The sequence below is a fragment of the Drosophila erecta genome, unplaced genomic scaffold (genome assembly GCF_003286155.1).
Source record: "Drosophila erecta strain 14021-0224.00,06,07 unplaced genomic scaffold, DereRS2 tig00000021-arrow-pilon, whole genome shotgun sequence".
NCBI lineage: Eukaryota > Metazoa > Arthropoda > Insecta > Diptera > Drosophilidae > Drosophila > Drosophila erecta.
Genome location: NW_020825198.1, coordinates 2,721,231 through 2,739,253, shown reverse-complemented (window position 1 = coordinate 2,739,253; position 18,023 = coordinate 2,721,231). Strand labels below are relative to the sequence as shown.

At 44.2% G+C, this 18,023-nt stretch overlaps 3 protein-coding genes across 7 annotated transcripts in view; 1 reads left to right on the top strand and 2 right to left on the bottom strand.

Moving 5' to 3' along the window:
- Positions 1–367: 367 nt before the first annotated feature.
- Positions 368–10,425, bottom strand: LOC6546155. Of its 5 annotated transcripts, XM_015158169.2 has the most exons (9): positions 10,224–10,425; positions 10,009–10,153; positions 8,345–8,616; positions 2,514–5,002; positions 2,195–2,452; positions 1,745–1,990; positions 1,501–1,680; positions 1,083–1,431; positions 368–848 (listed from the first exon to the last, which is right to left on the bottom strand). In XM_015158169.2, exons 4-9 carry the CDS (start codon positions 4,935–4,937, stop codon positions 844–846), a joined length of 3,462 nt encoding a protein of 1,153 aa, XP_015013655.1. In that variant the 5' UTR covers positions 4,938–5,002; positions 8,345–8,616; positions 10,009–10,153; positions 10,224–10,425; the 3' UTR covers positions 368–843. The 5 variants fall into 5 exon arrangements, with proteins under 5 accessions (XP_015013655.1, XP_026833531.1, XP_026833530.1 ...); XM_026977730.1 differs by lacking the exon at positions 10,009–10,153; XM_026977729.1 differs by lacking the exons at positions 10,009–10,153; positions 10,224–10,425 and adding an exon at positions 9,673–9,869.
- Positions 4,978–10,343, bottom strand: LOC6546154 (uncharacterized protein KIAA1143 homolog). The gene is made up of 4 exons (XM_026977732.1): positions 10,224–10,343; positions 10,009–10,153; positions 8,345–8,616; positions 4,978–5,002 (listed from the first exon to the last, which is right to left on the bottom strand). Exons 1-3 carry the CDS (start codon positions 10,326–10,328, stop codon positions 8,411–8,413), a joined length of 456 nt encoding a protein of 151 aa, XP_026833533.1. The 5' UTR covers positions 10,329–10,343; the 3' UTR covers positions 4,978–5,002; positions 8,345–8,410.
- A 2,587-nt stretch (positions 10,426–13,012) lies between the features above and the next one.
- The window catches only part of LOC6546153 (peroxidasin), a 32,249-nt gene continuing 27,238 nt past the window's right edge, over positions 13,013–18,023 (top strand). Inside the window, exon 1 of the mRNA XM_001971260.3 lies at positions 13,013–13,445. Within this exon, the coding sequence (XP_001971296.1) occupies positions 13,279–13,445 (167 nt within the window). The 5' untranslated portion in view covers positions 13,013–13,278. The remainder of the gene's footprint in view (positions 13,446–18,023) is intronic.

The window sequence follows — 18,023 nt, the reverse complement described above, 5'->3', positions numbered from 1 at the left end:
TGTATTACATGGGGGTCTTAGGTGGTAATAGATGATATATATTTTAATATTAATAGATAATGTGTAATATAAATATAAGTTTAAACTTGTACACAAAAATTAAAATGTCGAACGTCTCTCAGATCAGTTTAGAAGAGTCCTGCCTCCCACGCTTCGCTTCATGCAACTTCCTCTCTGCCTCATCGACTGTTCGTACAAATAAGCTAGAAGATTCGAGAGAAGAACGAAACGAAGCACGCTATCTGCGTGGGCGGGGACCTATTCAAAATGTATATACATACTGCAACACACATTTGGATACTCGTAGTTTTCGTATAAATAGTTTAGTTTTTAACTAATTTACATAGTCATCATGCTGACGATGCGCTCTGGCGGCTTCTTCATAATATGCTTTAAATATAGTTAAATATATATGTATGTATGTGGTATATTTTAGTAGTAGCTACAACTTCAACTTATGTGCACACTCCAAAACGTATGTAACTAAAATCCGTAACTAGTATCTCTAGTGAATCTATGCCGTTAGCGTTATGTGTATCGCGTATCCTGTAGCTGGTGTATTGGTGATTAAGCCGCAGCAAGTGCGGGCTACCCTAGTTTTGTCAGGGGTAACAGGTCAGGTTGTCAACGCGACGGCTTTCCACTTTGCTTTTCTTTCTCATCCGCTCCCATTTCTGTTTATTCTTCTGTTTGTTCTTTATACAATCCGACTTACAGAAGTAAAAGGGCGGGACCTTGGGGGTCGCCAAGGTCGCGTTCGGCTTAAAAACGAAACTAATGTTAAAGCGCTGTCAATGCTGCAAACGTTGCGAGATTAGGTTTTTGGTTGATCCAACATGCTCATTAATCTGCGAAGGCAAAATAAATTATTAATAGGGGAGGGTTTTTAAAAATTTCAAGAGAGATAATACTTTAATGCTTGAAAACTATTGTTTCTGTTTGATGCCAATATATGTGATATACAAACAAAATATTAATAAGGAACCTCTAAACATTTTCAAGCCATAAGTTAGAACTCTCTTAGAATCAATTATCCAATTCTACAGTCTCAGTCTAAATTATTAATCTGGAAAATCACGTACCTATGACATGACTCTCCATATTTGTGATGCGTGGCTTCGATGCGGGCTGTGGTATGATGGTGATCTCATCGTTTATCTTAAGCGGCTTCAGCAGAGAGTCATTGGCCGCTCCCAACGAACTGCGCGACATCCCTGCCCCAGATCCCGAACCGCTGGACTGCGCACTGTTCTTCTTGCTATCCATCGCCTTTCTGGCCACGGTACTGTGAGCGGTGTAAACGTGGGTCTCAAACTGTTTGTACATGCCGAAGGTCGCCGTGCAAACTGTGCACTTGTAGGACAGGTGAGCGGGCTTCAGGGTCATATGATGATCGCGCGACACGTGATTCAGCAGCTTCCATTGGTACATCTAAAGGGGAAGCAAGAATAGCGATATGTTATATATTGTTCTTCGGGCCTATCTATACGAAAAACTCACCCTTCCACAGACCGGACAGCGACCAGCATCCTTGCCCTTGTTGGCAGCCTCCTGCATGGAACTTGTGACCAAGCCATGAGAGCCCAGTAAGTGTCTCTCCAATCCTTGATCCGTAAAGAATCGGAACTGGCACTTTTGGCAATTCAAAGGCGGCCTATTGTAGATCATCTTGGGGTGAATCTGTTTCAAACAAAGCATTCATTAGCAAAGGGGAAAATCGGGAGAAATGGAAACTCAGCTCTACCTTCACTTTGTGCATCCACTGCATGTGGTTGCGTAGCTGCTCCAGATCCTTAATGTAGCCGTCGCAGATCTCGCAGATAACAAATTGAGCCTTGTTATTACCGCTGGGACTCTGACCAGGCTTCATTCCTGTAGCCGCTTGTGGTGCCTTGCTGGACGAGGCGCCCGCTCCGGCGCCCACCGAGCTCTGTCGAGGTAATGGCGTTATCGAGATGCTGGGCTGTCCGGCCATCGGCTTCTTGGACGCCTGTATAAATAGATAGATATTCGATTAAAACCGGTTTTAATGAGTAACTACGGAGTCTATTTTTGTACACCAACACATAAAAAGATTTTAACTCAAAGTACTTGAACAATACAAATACCCTGGTATTGTTTAATACCCTTTAATACCCTTTTAAACACCAATTCCAGCATTTAAATAATTGTTGAGCGTAAAAACGTAGCTTACCTGAACAAGCTGTCCGGCGGCCAGCTGATAGCTGTTGGGCAGCGAGAGTCCGGCATTCATCGCGTTGCCTCCGCGCACAGGCGCCGGATTTCGCACCATGTTCTGTTTGGGTGGCTGCGGGGCTCGCTGACGCATCTTGGCCGCGTTCTGGGCGGCTAACGCGGCTGCCTGGAGGTTATTCCTCGCCTGCGCCGCCGCTTGCTGCTGCTGGATGTTGGCCAGAGCGGCCTTTTGTGCGGCCGCCTGTGCAGCCATGGCCTGGAAGAGATTAAACCGATTGTGAACAGATTGCCAAAGACTTAGCTGTTGATATTCATACCTGATAGGCGGTGGCAGTGCCCACAAGACCATGACGTGGCTTGATGCGCGGTATCTTGGCCGGTGCCTCCCAGTCGTTTGGCGGCGCCAGATTTAGCTCCGGCCGGAACTTCTTAGCGCAAACAGGCTGATGTCGGGCCAGTTTTGCCTTTCCATTATCCTCAAAGCCGCAGTTGGGACACTGGTGGTAAGGCAGTGGTTTTATTAGACGAGCCTTTATGTTGTGCACCGCCTCCATGTGGTAAACAATCTCCGTGGCGTTTCGTATCTCAAACGTGCAGAAGTTACACTTGTATAGCACTCCATTCATGTGCGGCGTCTCGTAATGATTAGCCATCGCCATGGCAGACTCGGACTTAAAGTTGCAGAATTCGCATCGCTTCATCCGGAACTTGAAGGGCGCGTTTTTCGTCTTGGATGCCTGCAGGTTGCCAGACAGCGCATTGATGGCCATCTCAAACTCCTTGGAATTTTGCACCTGCGCCTTGCGCATCTTGCGCTTCTGCAGACGCAGCAGATCGGACTGAACGTACTCCTGCACCAAACCCACTCCAATGTCCATAAAGAACTTGCCCAACGGACTCTCAAAGTAGTTCTCCTGTCCTGGCTTGTTGCCGCCCGGATTGTTTAGCGACGCTCCGCCCGCTGTTGCCAAGGCGGCAGCAGGCTTGATGGCCACCTTTAAGGCGCTCAGGTCGTCGTTTGCCTCCTTGATCAGAACCTTAGTCCGCACTCCTGACTCCGAGTCGTCGTCGTCGTCTTCGTCATCATCATCGTCAGACTGCTCCGACCAGGACTCGTCGTCACCTCGCTTTTTCTTTTTCTTTTTGCCGCTCGCGTCGCCCGGTTCCGCTGGCTTATCTTCTTTGTTTTGCTCGGTCATCATGTCGAACTCATCGCCCTTGTCTGCCTCGGCCAAATCCTCAGGAGACAGCGCATACTTTGTCTCAATTGCCTTCACGACCTCGCAGATATTTTCTGGCGGTGGCTTTTCATAGATGTAGGGTACAATGAAGGAGGGCGCTTCCAAAACGAACATGTCGTCGGTGAGTCCGGGCAGCAGGTTGGCATTGTTGGTCATACTGGGAAGCCCCGTTAGCGATAAAGTTGGCGGATTCAGCTGCACTGGACTGGCGCTCAGGCCGCCCGCCATGGGAACTAGCTTGGGCGGCACTATACCCAGATTGGTGGCCGCACCCGTTACAGCATTCGTTATGGTCACAGGGTAGACAGAATCTCGAGGACCCGACACAGAGCTCGGACTGCCATCGAGAGGCATCAACGAGCGGGCATCCTTTATGGTCAGCTGGCCCATTCCTGAGGGCGTCGAACTACGCTGTCTCTTGTTATGGGGCTGTTGAAGCTGCAGGTCATCCAGGTCGCTCTTGCGCTTGCCGCTGGGCGAAATACTTGGCGGTGTGTCATCTTCAATCACGACGCAGTCGTCGTCGTCGTCATCGTCCTCATCATCCTGCACGGGCGGTGGCGGAGTGGCCTTGACAACTGGCGGGAGCTTCTTTACTGGCGTCGGTGGAGCTGGAGACTCCGTATCCGAATCGGAGGCTATCAGAACAGCATCGTCGGAGGATTCGCCGCCACTGGAGGAAGCCGGTTTGACTGCCTGTTCGATGGGCTTGGCCGGCTCCTTGTGCTCTGTTATATCCTCCATTTCCTCGTCGCTGTCCTCGTCCAGGTTGACCACACCACCATCGGAGGGAGCTATTGCCGCCCTGGCCTCTGCTATGCTGGCTTGGCCGTTCTCCTTCTGCTTGGGACTGGCCCCAATACCATTCTCCTGCTTTGCTGGTGGTTCTTCCTCGACGACCCCTTCGCTGGCCACGCTCTCTTCGCCATCTAGATTCGGTTTATTCGCGCTAACCAGTTCATCCTCCTGAGCTGTGACTGCTCCTAGGGGATCTTCGGCCTCGCAGCTGTTTTCCGCTGTGCTACCGATCTTCTCGGGTTCGTCTTCGTCCTCTGGCTCGTGATCCCCATCTCCATTTGTGGTAGCCTCCTCCTCTTCCTTTTCCTCATCCAGATTGGGCTCTTTCGAGCTGCTGCTTGTAATCTGGTAATCGTCGTCGTTCCACACTTCGTTTTCATCCACGTCGTCGGTCCCGTCCACCTCCATTATCTCGTCGGGCACTGGAGCTTGTGGAGATGCCTGTGCCACATCCTCTTTAATGATGTCCTTGTCGCCCGCGGAAAGCAGCTCAAGCTTTTCATTGGAGGGTGCCTCCGTCAGGTGTTCCACCTCTTCCTCCTGCTGCTCCTCGACCACCTGATCCTCCTCCTCCACAGTTGTGACCCGCTGCTCATCATCATCTGCTGATGGTTTACTCTGTTTTGGGGAACTTGATGCGCTGGCAAGCTTTGTCGTGGGCTCGGCCACGCCCTCCGGCAAAACGACATCGACTTCAGTCATTTGAGGTCCGTTCTCTGCTCCGTGGAATGTGCCCAAGTCGGTGTTTCTTCCAGCTGTTTGTGTTTCTGCAAGAGACGCAATGAAATTGAAGAATTATCAAAACTCATTTGGGAATTCAAATTTTTACTTAATTTTACTTAATGACTGCTTCTTCTTTAGACCAACCGGAAAAATTGGCACGTAAAAGAAAACTAAAGTATCAAAAAGCAACGAATGAGCAGCACAAAGCGCAGCAGACGAAGAGTAAAAATAAAAAGAGCTAAAACTGCAGAAAGAGGAGGGCGAAGGGGCGAAACGGGGCGAAAAATTAACAATCACCGAAAAATATTTGAAAATCTAGGTGAATTTAAAAGGTGAACTCAAGAAAAGGCGGACCGAAAACAGGGCAACATCGGCAGGGGAAGGGAAGCGGGGGGAGTTGAAAGAATGGTTTGATACAAAATGGCTGCCATATTGGATTAAAACTAAAATACAATTTAATATGTAATGTAAGTATGTAAATGGCTTTACACTGCGAGAAAAAGCACAAATGCAGGACGGGGGGAGTTATGGTTTGCCGATACTTGTAATTTATATACTTTGGCATTAACACACTTGCCTCTAAATATATATAAAACATATATTTATATATGTTTATGTGAAATGTTTGTATGTACAAACGAACAGTTACCGAGCAGAGCCAACAAAACGATTGACATACATACAGACACAAACGCACACACCGCCTGCACACATATATACAATCTATATATACGGCACATATATATTTTTGTATGCTTGTAAGCACAGGGGGACGGACGCAGGGCGGGGGGCGGCACGGATGACGACGTTTGGCTTTAGCTTTATTTGTTGTAGTTGTTTTTGTTGCTCGGCTGGCGGCGTGGTGGAGTATACTACCGCTGTTGTTGCTGTTGTTGTACTTTTTGGTACAGGAGCGTGTTTTTGCGCTAGTGTTTGTCCCTGTGTGCGTGTGTGTGCGGCGCTTGCTTGCGTATGTGTGTGTGTTTTTTCTGCTGCTATGTTGGATCTCACCTTACTTTTAAATATTCTAGGTTTCTTTCAAACTAAAAACATTTTTCAGCCGCATTTAGTATTGTTTTTTCTCTTTGCCGCACTTACATTCACATTTTCCCCTTACAATCGGCAGGTTGTTGTTTTGTTTCGCCTCCCTTTTGGTCCCTTGATCACAATAAACAAAAAACTGAACTGTCAACAAATGAAAGATCGTTTTCTTTGCGAAATAACCAGGGAAAATCCGAAAATTTTTGCGTGGGGTTTTTTTTAATTGGAGAAAAAAAACTGAGTGGAAAGAACGCCGAAGGCGGAGACACAAGAGACGAGCGAACGAACAAGCAGGCAAGGCAAACTGGAAATGTGTGAGGCGGAAAAAGCAAAAACAGAGTTGCAACGAACAGCCGGGCGCGCGCAGGGTTGCACATCTTATCGGTTATCGATTGTCAGGCATCGATAGCTGGTTATCTAAAGGTGCCAATCACTGATTTTGCAATTAATTTTGAATTCAATTCATATTTTTGCTTATTTCTCTTCTCAATTAACGGTACTAGCTGCTTTCACATTGCCGGCTAGGGAGAGAGCTCTCTCTCTCTCTCATTCGAACGCCTCTCAAAAATAGCGAATAAGCGTGTGAAGCGCATGGCCCGCACACATGGGCCTTTGTGCCTGCGTGTGTGTGTGCATGAATGGAATGGCGTGGAATGGGAGGGAAAACAAATTTGACAATTGTACGCGCGCCACGAACGAAATGAACAAAACAAAACTGAAACGGCATTGCTTGTCGCCGGTCTTACTTTGATGGATTTATGCGAATCGGCATGTGCAGAAATTCAAACAGAGCGCGCGAACAAATCTAGATGGTTTTAAATATCGCAGGTAAATATGGCAAATTGCAACTCCCCCGCCGCCGCACCCCTCTCACCATCACACTCACACACACCCATACTAGCACACACACTAGCGTCTTAAACTGTATACTCATCACGATACTTTTGCTGATGCTTCTTCTTTCTCCTCCAACTTATTTCAGATTACGCTGTCCCTCTCTTTCGCACCCACGGCCCCGGGGTATATACAATCGTACATACGTATCTATATGTATACATACAACTAAATATGTATGTCCGTATGTAAGTTGCCCTATGCATGTGTGCGTATGTGTGTGTGTGTCTGTACGATTTGGTCTATATGCAAGTACGAAATTTGAAAGTAACCCGCTTCTGGCGCATTTTCCATCCCCGTCCCCTGTCCGCCGCCCGCCCCCTTCCCCGTGATCATCAACTTGGTAAAGGTCGAAGGGCTTGCGGAGCAAGGAGCAGGCCACCTAACCAATCGCCATCATCATTAAAGACCCCGAACTCAAACCCAAACCCCAACTATCGCCGCACTTTATGTTATACATACACGTGACCCTTTTCGATATCTAGTAAATTAGCCAATTCATATTTTCCAGTGCAAAGTTACAAAGTGAAGCGGAAATTACTGAGGCAGGTGGGTCTTACAATCTCAAAATTTCAGTCTATTAGATCAAAAGTTTAGATACAAGATGCACATTTAATAGATTGATCGCAGTCCTCGAATGTATTTAAAAGGATTATTATTAATTATTAATTACTTTTCGAGTAATCAGATGATTGAACTAAAAGAAATTAGATTCAGCTTCGAAACATCGATTCAAAAGTCCCAATTTGAGACTTCGATCAAGATTAAAGATCCTTTTGTATCAACAACTTCTCTTGACTAAAGAAATTAAAAATTGTATCTATTTGTTTGGGCATTACTTATAAAACCAATTGCAAATTTTAAGCAAATATATACATTCATATATAAATTCACATATAACTGATAAAAATAAAGATAATTTAAAAAAATATCATTACAAATATAAGAATATGAGTCACTATGTTATTAAAACTTGAATGATTCACGTAAAGTACATTCTTGAAAAATAATGAAAATAATTAGTAAGTTAATTATTTAAACGTGCATCACTTTTTAGAAAACATAAATCGACAATCAATTTAGGAATGCTTGAGAAACAAATCATATTTTATGTTGTAGGTACTTAAAGGACAATTGAAATAATGAAGTTTTTAAAACCATGATGATCTAATCTCAATGATTCATTTCATAATATCATCAAATCAGTAATACATGCATACATATGTATATGCAATGCAAATCTCAAATATATACTATATCATCCAGTTTAAACGTGAGTAATGTTGTATACAGTTTGGTTATTTAATTAAAAATCTACAATCTGACAGCGTCATTTCGTGTTGGGCTCTGATATACAAAGCCCAATATTACCCCAAAAAATTCACATGGCAACAAAGTAACTCGAAGCTTAACTTAACAATCGTTTACGGTTTTTGACCTGAATTCCTCACCTTAATCATTCGCTGCAGGTTAACTTTGTTGGTGCAAGTTGTAGCCAGATAGCAAAGAAGTGATCTTCAATCCTCGGACGGCTCGTCCTCCTCGTCCTCGTTGAAGGACAGCTTACTACTGGCGGCCTTGGATTTTTTGGTCTTGGACGTGCCGGATTTATCGGACTTCCTGTTGACTCCGGATTGTGACTTATGTTCCTCGATGTTGGGCTGCTTGACACGCTGCTTAAAGACTATTGGCTGTGTCAGATCCGCACGCTTTTCGGCTAATTCTGAAGAAGATTGGAAAAGGGAATTAGTTGTGCTCAGAAATCCTCAGTACTTATTATGATCGTAGTTTAGGTAATATTCTTATAAGGACCTATTTACAGTTTAAACGGAGTAATGCAGTTATGCCATCAATACAATGATAAGAATGAAGAGCATTAGGCCTAAACAGGTTCATTTTGGGGAAAGTAGTATGCATAGAATCTATGTATATCCGTTAAAACAATTTCAACTTGGCTTATAAAATGGCATCAACTAATAAGAATACCATAAGGTACTTGAAAAATTATCTGATTATCTGCATGAGCTCAACTGGAAATCGAAAGGTGAATAGAATGCCGGTGCCTGCAGTTCGTTATTGGATTGGAAAATGTATCTGGGTTTTAAAAACTGCAGCATGACAAAGAGGGGCAAATCAGAACAGGCCACCCACCGCCCCCCATCGTCCCGCTTTGCTCCACCCCTTTTCCAAGCAGCACCCACAAGATGTTTTTCTCGGCCCTGGGAGCCCGCCCCTCCCCCTCTGATCCACCCACTGATTCGCAACCCGCCCCCGCTGTTCCACCAGCCCTTTCCTCGCCTTCCCCTCCGCCGCCTTCACCACGTCGTCAAGCCACTTTGGCCCGCTCTTTTTCTCTTTGCTCGCCTGCTTCGTTCATCATTGCCTCTCCGCTTTGGCCGCCTCCTTCATCCGTTCGTTCTTCCACACGTTGTTTTCACCCGATTTTCTGCGCTCTTCCAAGGGGGCGGAGGGGGGCAAGCGGAAGGGGCGGACAAAGCGAGCGGCAGCTGCTGTTGTTAACTTCTTTGCCGGCTGCTTTATCGCCCCGCCCGCTTTGCCAACGATTTTCATCACATGCTCTGCTTTGGCGGAGCCCCCAATGAAAATGTCAGTGTGTATGCCTCGTCGGCTAGCTAGTGCGGGTGTGTGTGTGTCTGTGTGAGGGGTGCTCCGCTGGGCAAAAAAGGGAATCTTCAGGACGGAAGTGCCCAAAATTGCCATGCCAACATGGGGCTTTAAAAGGAAGAACCAAAGGTTCTATGGAAAAAAAAACACCTACTTCTTGCAACAAACGGCTCTTTTTGCACTACCGTTATATTTTCATTGGCAAAAATGCACAAGCACACGCGCGCACACATGCATAAGCAACGCTATATACGCACGTACATATATATGATTTAGATATATGTAACGCCGGGCAGAAGAAGACAACCGCTCGATTCTGACTGAAAAGTTAAACTGAAAGACAAACTACAACATCCTACCTACGCACACACGTGCAACTGCCGCCGCCACCGTTGGCTATGTGCATGTGTGTGTGTGTTTGTGTGCGAGCGTGTAAGTATGTATGTACTACAGCGTATGTATGTTTGTATGTATGTACAAATGAACCGACCTTTGGAGGCCAACAGTTTCTCCGTTTTGGCCTCTTCGGCGGATAGATCTCCCGGCCTAAGGACGACCACCTGCGGCTGTTCGTCCTCCCGTGAATCCTCCTCAGAATCGTAGTCCTCCTGATCCTGCGGATCCAATCGCTGGCGCTATCCAATGGGGTTTTATGTACATGTATCTGCATTAGAATGCTGCAGAGACCTTCTTCGAAAAACTCACCTTGGTCTCTACGGTGGGTCCCTCCTTGTAGCCAATTTCGGCCTTTAACTTGGCCAGAAAACTCGGTTCTTGCGGCTTGACGTACGTTATGTTGCGCTTGGACATATCAAATATAGCGGCTATATCATCGCACTGTTCGGCCGATTTAGCAGCGGTTTTTGCACTTTTTATTTACCACAAATGTCGATAAGAAAAACATATGCTTATCGAGCAGTGCTGGGAAGCGCGCGTTTACAATACTTCAACGATTAAGCGTGCTGTACTCTTCAATAATGTAACACATTTATAAATCGAGTAGTTATAGTTATAATGTTTAAGTTTACGCTTGCTTTTTTAATACTTTTAGTGTCACTTTTTCGAGTCCTTGTTATTCATCGATAACACTCATTTATAACAGCTGTACTGGCGTGTGCAAGTGCTGCCCATAAAAATGGTAGCAGGGCAGCACTGTTAGGCAACAGCCGTTACTTTTTGAAAATGTTTGAAACTAGTCAGGAGTTAATATTTCTTAAATTTTCGGCAAGTATTGAATATTTTTCTTCTTTGTTTTGATCCATTTATTCAAATACATATATTTCGCCTTACCAACTGGCAGAAAAGCTATTGCCCCGAGACGTGCAATCAATTTGCGAATAGATATGCATCCTCCTCTCTTGCCAATCAAAAAACGGGCGCATAAAACTGTCGCATAACTTGCAAATTTTCCGCTTCACCTGGAATTCTGTGCTCCGAAACAGAAATTTGATCGCTTCTGACAGCAAAACAATACACAGCGGCATTCATCAACGTCAGTGGCTTCCATTTGCGATGTCGTATGCACAGCTTCCTCCTCTATTGAAACCCCCTCTTCCAGGGAACATAATAAATCATCTGCAAATTGATTTCAAAACTTCGACAGCTAACCAAAAAGTGCTGCCGAAAAATAAAAGGCAAATGAAAACTGCAGCGAAACGGAGAATTTTATGAGCTGCAGCATATGTCGGCAAAAATACAAATAGGGCACACTGAGAAAAACTTAACTGAGCTAAAGGTATGAACTTTAGCTCAGTTAAGTTTTAAATTTTAGAAAATATAGGTACTTGAGCTTATATATTTGCAAAATCAAAAAACAGCAAATAATATACTTCATTTTTTGTTCATAAACTATATTTCTAATTAAGAAATGTAACAAAATATTGGTCTGTTGAAACTAAGGCCACAAATAAATACTTCATATTTTTGGTTTCTCCGTGGAGGAATCCCCCTGAAAAACTCCGATTCCTGCATTCTGGCACGCGGCTGCAGCTTTTCCCCGAAGGGTTTTCGCCGGTCCCCGAGCTAATATCAAATTGATAGCTTTTAAATTTGATTTCGCGTCTTATCACCGACCGCTTAAGCGAGCAGTTTGGGATCTGCAGCCCCCAATCACTACGCAATCCCCACTGCCCCCATCGCCCCCACACACCGCGATGGTTGGAAAAACAAATGGAGTGTGCCGGGTGGAGGGACCACCCCCTCATGCATTAAAAATGAGGATGGCAGGGCATTTGATGCTGTGCAAGTGCAACGTGGCGTATGCTTGTTGTGTTTTGTTTTGCTCGCTTTGCGTCCGCATTGAAAATACATTGAAAATGCCGGTGCAACACAAGTGTTTCGGCCTTGATACGATGTGCTGCGATATATATACGCTATGAGCTGTATAAGCTATACGCTGGATATAGAGTCATCCATCCGACCGTCCCATTCAGAATCCATAGGCTTTCAGTCACATGCTGGCCAACTAATATCGAGCACTCTTGAGAAGCCAGAGCCTCAGGAAAATGTTATCACAGTCTGCATCCGGCACGGAGTCCTCCGCCTCTGCCGAAGTGCAACTCGGCGACTCGGTTCAAATTCCGCTTTTCAGTCTCTGCTCCTCGGCGCTCAGATGCTAGTCGGCATTTGGCGCGTGCAGTTCAGTTCACTCGGTTGAAAATTCGCCGGACTCGCTCAAAAGCGAAATATCGTTCTAAAATTAAACAATTCGCGGGGGCACTGAGAGAAAACTGTCGCTCGAATCGTTAGTAGTTCGCTACTTTTGCATTGCAAAAAAGATGGGAGCTCAATTATAAGACTTTGTGGCACTGAAGTAGAAGAGTGTATTTCTAAATATTTAAGTGAACAACTGAATTGGAAGAATATATTTCTAAATATTTAAATGACGAACTGAGTTCGAGGAAAATATTTCTAAATATTTAAATGACCAACTGAGTTCGAAGAAAATATTTCCAAATATTTAAGTGACCAACTGAATTGGAAGAATATATTTCTAAATGTTTAATGCCTAACTGAAATAGAGGAAAATATTTCTAGATCTTTAAATGACCAAATGAAATAGAAGAAATTATTTCTAAATGTTTAAATGCCTTTCAGAAATAGAAGAAAATATTTCTAAATGTTTAATGCCTAACTAAAATAGAAGAAAATATTTCTAAATGTTTAAATGCCTAACTTATAGAAATACAAATATTTCTAAATATTTAAATGCCTGAAACGTAGCACTGGGAACCACATAAGTACATTTAAAAAACCAAAATAAAATTGAACTAAATGTATTATTTTAAGTATTCCCTGGATTAAGACATGCTTAAACAATATTAACAAACGTGATCTTATAAATATTATACGTTTTTAGCACATTATAGACACACATCTATTTAGGGTTTTCCAAAATTGTTAATTGCGTGTTTTGACTATTTTTTCGTATGCTATTTGCGGGAATATGAAAGGTTATCAATCACTAACCCCTCAAATTCATGTTTTTCCACAAGGGCACATATGACTGCTTAGGATACCAAATGATATCTCTTGGATTTCTCTTTGTGCAGCTGCGTGTGCTTTTGGGCGATATGTGAGCAGCACTGCCACTGTGTTGTAGGGACCACATTTGGTGATAAGCGCCGTCCAACGGCCCAGTGATAAGCGGTTCGAACTTCCGCCCCTCGCAGGCGATTGTTGTCTGGAGTCGAGTTGCTTGAACAGTTCTTGGATTAACAACCGGTTGGTGAGAAGTGCGTGAAACTAGTTTGCCCTCGAAATGCGAGTTCCGCTGCTGCTGCTGCAGCTGCTGGGGCTGCTCCTCCTCTCCGGCGGAGTCCAGTCCACCTACTGCCCAGCCGGATGCACCTGCTTGCAGCGAACTGTGCGCTGCATCCGCGCCAAGCTGACCGCCGTGCCCAAGCTGCCCCAGGATGCCCAAACGGTGTAAGTACTCAATGGACCTAAGATCCTCGCTATTTATTTCAATTCACTCGTATATATGTCGGGCTTAAAAACTCAACAATGTATATGGATTCGTTCAATAATTAAATAACTAAAAAAATCAAGCAATTGGAAGAACTTTTATGGCGCACCTTGATTTTCCTAAGTTCCTTAAGTTCAAAATGCACTTTTTATGCTTTTAATATTCTTGTCCAAGTTTGGCTTCCAGTTTCCTTTCGTCGAGTGTACATAAATCAACGCGGGAGTTGGCTTGCAAATCCATAAATTAGTTTTTAATGTTTTCTGTGCACGCTGCGAAAAGTTGACGGCGTTAATTTGACGCCCCTTTTTCTGCTCCTCCTTCCGTGGAGGAGTCCTCCTCCTACGACTGCTGCTCCTCCTCCTCCTCCCAGGGAGCCCCCTGCTCCTGCGGAATCCATGAATGTTCCGCCAAGCTGCGCTATGTTGACTCAATTAAACGGATGTCTAACCGGCAAAAGCTGACTGCGATTTGTATATTTATCACGCTGCCTGTCGCGTATTTGCATGCATGTGCAATATTTCTGACGTTGCATTTATTTTCGAAAATGTCAGCAGTTTTCGCATGAATTTTGGGCACCACAACCATTCCGCATCCAACGCATACAACTTGGCAAATGTTTGCGAAGCATATGCATATTTATGTAGGCCGTGGCGTGTTTCAAGCCGGAGGAACAACCTCGCAACCCGGCAGAATGCACCAGCTGCTGCAGCCGATGGCAAGTTATCATCAGACAGAAAAACAGTCTCCACTGGGGGACAACAAGATATCCGGACAGACGGAGCACGGTTTTCGTGGTATTTACGGAGAATTCAATTTCCAGCGGGGTTGAGCCGCGTTTGATGGCAGGGATTCGCTGATTCTCCGCCAAGGATTTCCACAACACGCCAGTCAGGTGCAAATGCCATCCTGGTCCTGGGAATAGGTGAAGCCACTCAGTTCACGTGTCAACGAATGCGAAAGCCCTGAACAAATCGATTATATGGTGCTTTAAAAACTATAAAGTGCTCTCGACTGGGGAGCATTATTCGCTGATTCGCTATTCGCCGTTTCTGAAGCACTTTCATGTTTAATCTGATACATTTTAAGTTTGGAAAGAGCGATCATAGAGAATTATTTGATAATTCAACGTTCCTGAGGTGGAAAAAGGAGATTTAAATTGCTTGATTAAATTATGCGGCCCGAAAGAAAATGTTTCATTTTTAAAACTCCTGACAGGTGGATAAATTCCACCTGTCCGTTGAATGGGTGAAACCAATTACTGCAGCTGTCATCGAATTTGGGGTCCCCAAATATGAGGATTTATTATTTCATTTATCGTAGTGGACTGGGGCTTAGCTGGTCGCCATTGAAAGAGATTGTTCATTTGGCATTTTAAAGACTGCATCTGCATTTAAATAAATATTTCATTTCGTTAAGTAGCGTCGAACAAAACGAAATAAATAGGTGGTATTAGATTATGAATTTAAGCCCGCTCGACAGGTGACAAAAGCATGAATGGTTGGCAAAAACAAAATTCTAAAACTGAAAAATAACATGAAGCCAAAAACTTTTCTGACCACAGCAGAATTAATAATTGAGTTAACCAACATATCAGGCCAAAGCAAAACTATGTGCAACCAACAACAATGCCTTTCATATTTAAATATTCTATTGTACAATCCACTCCGCCATCGAATCCACAGCCATTTGGCAATCTCACCAGGAGGATCACATTCTTTGCCATTTGCCATTTGTTTGGCTCGCCGCACAACAATTTCTCAAATGGGAGAAAGCTGTGGAAAACTGTTAGTGGGAGCCAACAGCATTTGGCAGTACTTAAATTAATCTTCATTTTAAATAAGGTGATGGCTGCATAATTTATCATGCCTCGAGAGCAACAGCAGCCGCACACAACAATAGAAAAAAATCTGGAAAACACTGAAAAACACAGAAAAAGACCAAAAAGAGAGCAACTTTTAGGTTGCCATTGCGATTCGCTTTTCATTTATTACCCAGCCGACCCGTTGCACACTTTTAATTAATTTGTTTCATTTATTACAGCATGTGTCTAAAAGTTGCTCTTGTTTTCCCCCATAGTCATGCACTTGTGCACTTGTGCATTTCGCTTTTGTCTGAGGCTGTCGACTCAGATTCCAGCTTTCTTTCCATAATTCTCGAAATGTTTCTCGGCAGTCTATGAAAAATATGAGCACACATTTTCCCAGCCAGAGACACTATCATTTTATAGCTCACACATGCCCACATTTCGTTTCACTCTCCGTGAAAATATTCTTGATTTAATTTCCTTAATGGCGAAAATTCTGTTTACAATTTCTGTCGGAAGGTCACTGAAGATAAATGTCGAGCAAACATAAAAGAAACGACGTCAAATTGGTAAAAACAGAACAATTTTAGCAGCGTTAAAAGCAAAGGCAATTTCTAGTTAAATTATACAAAGAATTTAAGTCAAAAAGGCAAAAAAGATGCTCCTAGTCAAATAGGTGCACAAGCATTCTTAAGAAAATATTAAAATATTGCATAGTAAGCTCGATATGCATAATGATCTCGAAGATCAGCTCCTAGAGGTTTCCATTCAATGGTTTCCATTCCCGGCCAACTTACAAAAGCCTTTTCAGTGAGTTCGCTTCTATTTCGCACACTTCAGCTGCCATTCCTCTTCAATTTGCTGCAGCTACAGCCTTCTCAAGCCTAAGCCACATTTCACTTCTTTCAAACTGTCCATCCATCAGGCATAAAGTCGCCGCCTTCGCAGCCATTGAAAGTTCTCGCCGGGATGGGGCCATAAAAAATGGGTGCAGCAGCTCCACATCCACGAAACATCCCTTTTCACATCCTTGACTTGCCTCGAACAAAGGCCCAAAATTCTTTTTGGCCCAGACCCGTGTGTATTTAAACTGGCAACTAAATGGAAGTCGCAACTGTGTAACATACGGCATCATTCATCTTGCCACGCCCCCATGCCCCACGCCGCCAACCGCCCACTCACATGGCAGCTGGCAAGGGCGGGGGGAGGAGCTAAATAAATGCACTTGATTTCATTTCATGATGATGCATTTTTAGCTGACCTCCCATAAAGCACACATCTCGACTTGCTCCGCCGTGGAGGCAGTTGCTTTGTCATTATACCCGGGATCGAGGAGCTCGCCCAGTGGATTTGGCCCATCCATTCCGGACTCGTGAGCCGGTACTTACTTTTAAGGAGCGAGAAAAATTGCTTTTCGATGCGAGAAAATGTGGTGAGGTTGAAAGTTTTGACCCAGGCAAGCTATATTAGATTTAAAACAATTCGGCTGTTTTTATCTATAAAAAGTATTAAGTCTTTAAAGAAAGCTAAAAGGAACATGATAATATAATAATAATAATAATATAAATAGAGAATTTTCCTTCTTTTCCTTGCCCCCTTTTCGCTCACTGTAGCCTGAGTTGAAAAGACGAGCACATAAAACGCACATGTAGCCAAGACATATGAACTAAATCTGCTCGCCGGCGGCAACTCTGCCACACATGCCATCATCTAATAACTCGGGCATTATGCACATATCAAATATATCTCATAATGCCGCACCGACTTGCCACGCCCCCCCAATGAACGCCGCCCGCTGCCGCCCACTTTGCGGCGGTGTGTCAAAACAAAAGTCGCCGCACGTTGCATGCAGGGCATATTAAAAAGTTTGATTAGCGTCCAGTTCGCTGGCTCTGCCACGCCCACCCCCGCCCACTGTCCGACAATACACACACACACACATATGCCCACGAACATGAGTATGAATACATATACATATATGGACAATATTTGGCTCGGGTTTTTTTGTGAATCAACTATTTGCGAAAACTATTTGGCTAGCAAAAATGTAGCAAGTTCCCTGTTGCTCCTGCTGCTATTTTGTTTCGGCCCCCAAATCATCCGCCCGCTTTAGGCCCCCCACATATATAGATATATATATATACAATATGTAGGGACAGGCCCCCGGAAAAGCCCGATTTTGCCATCATACTTTCCTGAATTTCTCATCTCGTCGGGTGCATTTATGCGTGAGAAATGCCTTGTATTTTGTAGCTGGTCGTCGTTGGCATATCCTTGTTCCTGTTCCATATCCAGTTGCTCCTGCCATGTTGTTATTAAATATGCATAAATTTCCTTTTTGCACAGGACTTTTGCATTTACATTTGCTGTTTATTTGTCGGTGGGAATATTGAAATTGTTACCAATGGATAGCAGATTCCAGCCCAGAGAACTTGTTTCCGGTGGGCCGCATGGAGTCGCATCTCCGGACGCAGGTGTGGATGCACCCCCTCCAGTCAGTCGGGCGGAGGTGGGAGTTGGAGGACTATATATGTACATAGATCTATCTTTCTGAGAATATATGCAGGATATGCAGCCTGGATGCGGATAATTATAATTAAAGGAGCCGGCAAGTTGTCGGTTCAGGTTTCTGACCGATTTGTGAGGACTTCGCTCCGTTTGTGTCGAATTATGTTCCATTGCAAATATCTTACTAATGAGATTGATTATTATTAACTAGTAGGCTTTCACCATT